We start from the raw sequence: 7,356 nt of genomic DNA on the forward strand, positions 1-7,356 counted from the left end.
CGGTGTTTATATTCAGATTGCTGAACAGACTACAGGTTGAACAGATGGTGTTATGCATTTACATTATGACAATTCTGTTCTCTGCACATCACTGGGAGTTGAAACTTAAAATGCCAATGCTGCCTAACCCTGTTAGTTTTATGAAAGTAATTCTAAACTATATTTTATGAATGATGGTACAGTATGTACTGATAATGGCTACTATAGATAGAATTATCCCTCTCCTCTCCACACACCTACACATCTTTTTCCTCTCTAACACATAAATATGAAAACACACACACGCACAGGGTGGCAGGTAGCCTAGCGGTTCGAGTGTTGGGCCAGTAACCAAAAGGTCGCTAGTTTGAATCCCTGAGCTGGCAAGTTGAAACATCTGGTGATGTGCCATAGAGCAAGGAATCTAATTGCTCCAGGGTCACCATTGATAATGGCAGACCCTGGTTCTGAACCCCACTCTCTGAGGGTCTCTCTGGGATATGCAAAAAAACACATTTCCAATTCACAGGTGTATTAATACACAATTGTGCATGTGTGAAAGAGGACCAATATAAGCCCCCACCAAATGATTATACTTTGTCCTCCTCCTCTGACCACGTGTCTTGCCACATGGGAAAAGAGAAATGGTTGATGGATGATCATATGTTTTATGTAGGCCCATGTATGTCTGCCAACTATGCAACTGCTTTCCATGGATCCATCAATGATGGATGATAATCAAACTAACAACGTTATTTGCTCTGGCTCTTTAGATATTTGTGTAGGAGTTCTTGCCATTGGAACCCCCTTATCTCCATTATCCACCTTCTTTATAAGTCCCATACAGTATATTGGACATGGAGGCGGGACCTGATGAGGGACCAATGAGGGCTGCGTCTGCCAAGACAACCCCCAGCGACACGTCGTCAGGCACACTGACCAGTCAGCAGCTAGCTGCTATTGAGGATGAAGAAGTCCTGAATAAACTGGTGGGGCACTTGCGGTGCGTACTTCACATAGACATGCAGTAGTTGGGTTGATTTTGGCCTTCTCATCTATTGGTTTCTACTTGTGTTTACCTCTGACAGTTGGATAAGGCTGTGGATTTTGATGAAAGGCGAATGATCCGCGCTGCATTGAGGGACCTGCTCAAGAAGAAGAGAGGTAAGGTCAGAGAGAACTTCAATGTGAAATTTGACAGGATCACATCTTTCGTTTCTCACTCTCCCAGCTCTTCTAGTACCTATAACTACTGACAATCGTTTCTAATGTCTACTCGCTGTCCTTCTTCTATACGACAATGCTATTTCTCCCTCTACTTCTCTCCTCCTCTCTAAAGAGAAGCGAGAGAAAGAGCGGGGGTCACGGCAAGATGACCTGAGACAGCAGGCTTTGAGTAAAGCAGGCACAGGACGAATGGGAATGAACAGAGGCCAGACCAGCAATCACCAGCCTAAATCCCACAGTGTGTATCATATCCTCACCAGGACACATCACACACACACATGCGTGCCACACACACACACACACAAACACACACTTCAAGCTTCAAGCTTTCAAATCAAAGTGGAATTGTGAGAGATTAACTTTTCCCCTACTCAAAATTACTCCCTGCCTCTTTCTTGCTATCCCCTTCTGTTTCTCTACAGTGCACAGCCAATTTCCTGCATCAACCACCAGCTCCTTGTCTAAGACAACTAGCAGGTGAGTGAGTCATTGAGCTAACAGTCAGCCATGCTTCACGTGTGATTGATCAAATTCTGCAGGTCTATGTCTGTTCAGCATGGTGACACTAAGAATGTGTTAAATAACATGTTTATCCTCTCTCCCTAGCATGGCCAACCCAGCTATCGCAACAGCCCATCAGTCTTCCCCTGTCGCTGCAGCACCCAACATGAAAAATGTCAAGCAGATGTTACTGGATTGGTGCAGGGCCAAAACCGAACCATATGAGGTAAGCATCTGAGGTCTCTCTGTAAAGGGGTGTACGTTCACTAAATGCTGCTAGTCATACAAAAGCTGGCCTTAATCTTAGTTAGGAAAGATGTCAACAACTCCAGTTCCAGTTATGATGTTTAATGGCAAATTGTGTTGAACACTGTTTGTAAGCGTGTGTGTGTGGTTTTGTTGCATGAACGCACACATGTACAGAGTTATTATCGGTAAGGAAACAAGAAAAGGCAAGGTGGGCCAGGGGGAAATATGTTGCTACATTCAAGAAGTTTGGGCAGGTTCTGACCGAAGGATATGCAAAAACATATCTACTCATGCACAGAAACAGGTGAGTGAGGTAGCACTCAGAACAGCAGGGAATATTATACAACTGCCCCCAATTTCATAGGCATATTTGTAATTAAATGTAAAGTTCCTACAGAGTTCTGGGGGGCTGTATATGATTAACTCAACCAACACTGGAGCTGGTCAGGTATAGGTAAGGGCTGTGAAAAAGAGGTCCTCTGCATTGGGAGGATTTGCCCAGCTAACAATTCTAGGGAGAGAGAACATGTTTGCAATGTTACCAGTCATGTTCCCCTAATGTTTGAGTGTCTAGTTTTCCGTGAGTTAGGGGAACATTCTAAGTTAGTAAAAACCTTTCGAGATCATTTTTAGCATGTTTTGTCGTTGAAGTTAGGAGAACAATCCCTTTAATGTCAAGTAGACTTTATCTAGAACTTGTTTACAATGTTCTCAGAATATACAACGTTAATGTTCTATATGCATTTTATGGGACCTTGCAAGAACATGTGTCTAGTTTTCTGAGTGTTTCGAGAATATTCCATCAACGTCACATCAAACATACGCAGAACATGGTTGCCATGTTCTCAGAATATAAGATAATAATGTTCTAGACACATTTCAAGGGAATATTGCAAGAACATTTCTGTGTATTAGTTGTCAGGACATCACGTGATGGAACTAAAGAAACGTTCTCCCCCAAAAAGTAATCAGGGCCTTGATTGGCTCAGCAACAGTTACAATGCATGTTACATTTTTGGGAAGAACGTTTCTTTGGTTCCACCTGGCGTTGTCCTGACAACTGATACACAGAAATGTTCCTACAACGTTCCCATAAAACGTGTCTCGAACATTAATATCTTACATTCTGAGATAAGTTATATTTGACATTAAGGGAATGGTCTCTTGGAAACATTTCAGGCACATCACAGGAACTTTCCTATGAAAATACTAGTTAATGACCTAATGAGACTCATAAAAGGGAACGTTTTCTAAAGTTGTGGGAGTGTTTGTTGTTAGCTGGGGGTTCTCAACCGTGGCTGCCCCATCGGCAACAGTGTTAGGAGGTCTAGGATTGCGTGGGAGGAGTCCACGCTGTCTGTGTTGGTGTAGCTATCTGCACTCTCTCCTGCCTTGCTTAGGCAGACCCTGAGGGGCAGAGGACGGAGGCCTCCGGGCAGCTGCCCCTTGACGACACTGCTGGCTGTTCTTGTAGCAGGGCTCTGTTACTATGAGGTGGTGCTATCTGCGGACAGTAGGGTGGCACTGGATACTGTGGCACCGGATATGTTGTGGGAGCCTGTGGCTGAGGAGCTGGTTGTGGCCCAGGTTGAGGAGCTGGCTGTGGCCCGGGTTGAGGAGCTGGCTGTGGCCCGGGTTGTGACGCTGGTTGTGGCCTGGGCTGAGGTGACTTGGCAGGCTGCGCTGGATCTAGGGGCTGTGACCCAGGATGTGGAGGTGTCTGGGCATGCTGAGCTGGACCTATCGTTGATGCTGGAATGGCTGGGGCCCGGGCTGAGGAGCTGGCACCAGCTGTGTCAGTTCAACTTAAGTAGTTCTCACTGAGGAGTGAATTGGGCTGACTTCCGGGATGAGTGTTTGATAGGGTTGGGAATAGGCTCCAGGTGAGGAAAGCTGTTGTATTGCGAGATGTAGGAGGGATATTGGTATGGGCTGTTGATATAAGGATACGTGTAGTTGTGGGTGTAGGGGTAGGGCGCTCGTGCTGCATTGCCCATAACAACTGAGAGTTCCTTCATCTGCTTGCTCATGTCCATAACACATGCCTCCATGCATCACTATCTCTCGTCCTCATGTTCTCCTGGACGTGGGGAGTTGAATAGTTGACTCAGGTCCCCTGGCTGGTAGTGCTGAGCAATTGGTGCGTTTTGAGGTCGGTTCAGTTTGAGTTCGATTGTAAAAAAAATGATTCACGGTTTTTGATTTCGGTTTCGAGAATCTTTTTAAACATTAAATGCACTATGCATTATGTGGGTTGAATACTGTAACAACGCAAAATAAAACAATTAATAAAAGTACCATGATGGTAGTGACTGCCCATTACTGCTTATCACTTATTAACCATCATTTAATCACATTACTTTACCCTAATAAAATATGTCAGTTGTTGTGTATAATACATGTGTTTTATTTGATGACTTTATTATTTAACTCCAAGTCATCATCTCATCTCTATAGAGCTGCTGCCTATGCTGTCTGACAAAATCACTATTTTAGTAGTTCTTCAAAGTAAATAAGGCATACTTTTATGACTGCTGAATACCAACTATTAATCACTTAGATCTTGTATTTTCAGTTACAGATACCTCACGAAGCAACTCCCTCTCGATCGCATGTCTTTTGTCTCTTATCTCCCTTTCATTGTCTGCCCCACACAGACCGGACAAGTAAGCATGCAATGGGTTATGGTCATTGTCGTTAATTACCACGTTTTATGCACTAAACTATGTAGAATATTGGCCTGTTGGAAGCTACAACTCCCTACTACATTGCACAGTCCGGGCTTGATCTGATTTGTCTCTAGAGAGACTGCACATTGAGCTCACAGGAAAAAAAACGAACGAAATGGAATTCAAATAATTGAACCAAAGTAGGTCAATTAGTTGTTTAAAAAACAAAAAATAACTGAAATTTCAGTTCAGCACTACTGACTGATGCCGCTGTTGTTGTCATGTAGGATGCCTCCATCATTGCTGGTGGAACGTGGGGATTTTTATTTTCAAATGTTTTATTTAACCACTGTAGGCAAGTCAGTTAAGAACAAATTCTGATTTACAATGACGGCCTACCCCGGCCAAACCCTAACCCGGACGACACTGCGCCACCGTATGGGACTCCCAATCCCAGCCGGTTGTGATACAGTCTGGAATCAAACCAGGGTCTGTAGTGACACCTCTAGCACTGAGAGGCAGTGCCTTAGACCACCGTGCCACTCGGGAGCCCTTGATGTGGAGAGAAAATCAACACATAGTCATCCAGATGTGTCGGACTCACCGGGCCCTGCAGGGACGGGGACTCTATGTTGGCCGTTGTTTTCCATCATAATAGTCACTGGAGTATGCCTTAGCGCAGCTGATGTACTAATCCGTCTCTAGGGACCACTTGTAAAGGAGCATATGCTCACTAAATGTTGCTAGTCATACAAAGCTTCCCTCAATCTTAATTAGGAAAGATGTCAACAACTCCAGTTCCAGGCAGTTATGATGTCTAATGGCAAATGATGTTGAAAACTGTGTGTGTGTGTGTGTGTGTGTGTGTGTGTGTGTGTGTGTGTGTGTGTGTGTGTGTGTGTGTGTGTGGTTTTGTTGCATGAACGCACACATGTACAAAGTTATTATCAGTAAGGACACAACAAAAGGCAAGGTGCACCAGGGGGAAATGTGTTGAGCACTCAACAAGTTCGGGCAGGTTCTCACCGGAGGATATGCAAATGTTGTGCATAAACAAGATGCCACCCAGAACGGCAAGGAATATGTACACTCTCCATCTTATGTCTACATGAATGTCCTGTTGTGTCCCCAGCATACCAACCTTACTTCACTATATAATTGTCTTTGTAAATCCACACTCTCCCTGCTCTCTTTGTTTTTCTCTTTCTCTGTCCCTTCCTCCCTTATTCCATGCAGGGGGTGGAAATCCACAACTTCTCCTCCAGTTGGAGTGATGGCATAGCGTTCTGTGCGCTGGTGCACAGGTTCTTCCCAGATGCATTTGAGTACTCCATCCTCAACCCCAACGCACGCAAGGACAACTTTGAGCTGGCCTTCAGCACTGCAGAGTAAGTTCCCGATATCTGTTCTAAACAAACATTGAAACACACACATAGCCACAGAAACCTACTCTGTCAAAATGTGCTTTCTCCTACTTTATGCACATGAAGGCCCCAAGGGCTGTGCAGGGATAGATTACACTTGACAAAAACGCTTTTTCTGAAAAAACTCCCCTGTAGTGTCCTCTAGCTCAGCTGCCAGTAGATCCTGCCTGGGGACATAAGGATTGTGATTGCTCAGGCCTGTGTCTCTCTCCTCTTCTCTCTTTTGGCTGCAGGAGGCTGGCAGATTGCCCCCCTCTGCTGGACGTTGAAGACTTGCTCCGGATGCATGAGCCTGACTGGAAGTGTGTGTACACATACATCCAGGAGTTCTACCGATGCCTGGTGGAGAAGGGCCTAGTTAAAACTAAAAAGAAACTCTAAATACACTGTTTCACAATATACTTAAATATATGTTGCGTTCACGTGCCATGGGGAGGGGATATAAAAGTTTGCAATTTGCTGCAGCAGCTTGTAAGCACATAGCTGGGATTTTGATTATTTGTGTGTGGGTGTCTTTGTATTGTTTTGTGTGTGCTTACACTTATCTGTGTATGTTTTCAGAAGACAGCTGGCATTTAGGATCAGTATATTCCACTGAGATTACACATCTACATTAATCTCTGTCAGAGCCATAGTGAATCTGTGAATGGCTTTTTGGGGTGCTGAGGTGCTGAGCCCTGACTATAATGCCTTTTTGTATGGCTATGTATGGATTAAAGATACTGTGCATGAGGTCAAATATAATGTGAATGATGTGATTTGATTTGTGAACATTTATTTTGTTCTGATCACATTTTAGAGTAGGCCTAGCCTACCCCATTTCTATTATGGGGAACCTATACCATTTTCAGTCTGAAAGCCTGATTGTTGCCCAATCATTACCCTGTTTGGTAACTGTCAAAAAATGGCAAATATCGCTGAAGTCTATTCTAAGGCTGTGGCTTACAGTAAGACTGATTAATTCTAAACTACTCGGGACCACCATGTGCTCAGGGACAGACTAGAATCATAATATATAAACACCGAGTTGCAATATCTTTATTTTCATTGTGAATGGGTTGGGGGGTGCAAAATAAGGGAGGGTTTTGTTTTGGGGAGAGTTGTGTGTTTTTTTTATTGGGCACAGGGGAGGGTAATTTACTCTTCTGCTTGCATGCACCTCCTCTAGCAAGGTAGTTTGGTACTTTTCTGCCAGCTAACTATACCACAGGTCAATATAGTCTACAAGTCTAACTGTATATCCTGCCCTCTATCTACCATTCATAGTGACAATAGTGGTAGGTGGATTGTTTGTCCTGATCTTGTTT

At 44.1% G+C, this 7,356-nt stretch overlaps 1 protein-coding gene across 1 annotated transcript; it reads left to right on the forward strand.

Moving 5' to 3' along the window:
• The first annotated feature begins 822 nt into the window (after positions 1-822).
• LOC120025446 (smoothelin-like) lies at positions 823-6,735 on the forward strand. Its single transcript, XM_038969989.1, has 7 exons — positions 823-968; positions 1,068-1,143; positions 1,319-1,444; positions 1,629-1,683; positions 1,813-1,933; positions 5,862-6,013; positions 6,283-6,735. Exons 1-7 carry the CDS (start codon positions 837-839, stop codon positions 6,428-6,430), a joined length of 810 nt encoding a protein of 269 aa, XP_038825917.1. The 5' UTR covers positions 823-836; the 3' UTR covers positions 6,431-6,735.
• Positions 6,736-7,356: the final 621 nt, after the last annotated feature.

The sequence above is a fragment of the Salvelinus namaycush genome, chromosome 31 (genome assembly GCF_016432855.1).
Source record: "Salvelinus namaycush isolate Seneca chromosome 31, SaNama_1.0, whole genome shotgun sequence".
Classification (NCBI taxonomy): domain Eukaryota; kingdom Metazoa; phylum Chordata; class Actinopteri; order Salmoniformes; family Salmonidae; genus Salvelinus; species Salvelinus namaycush.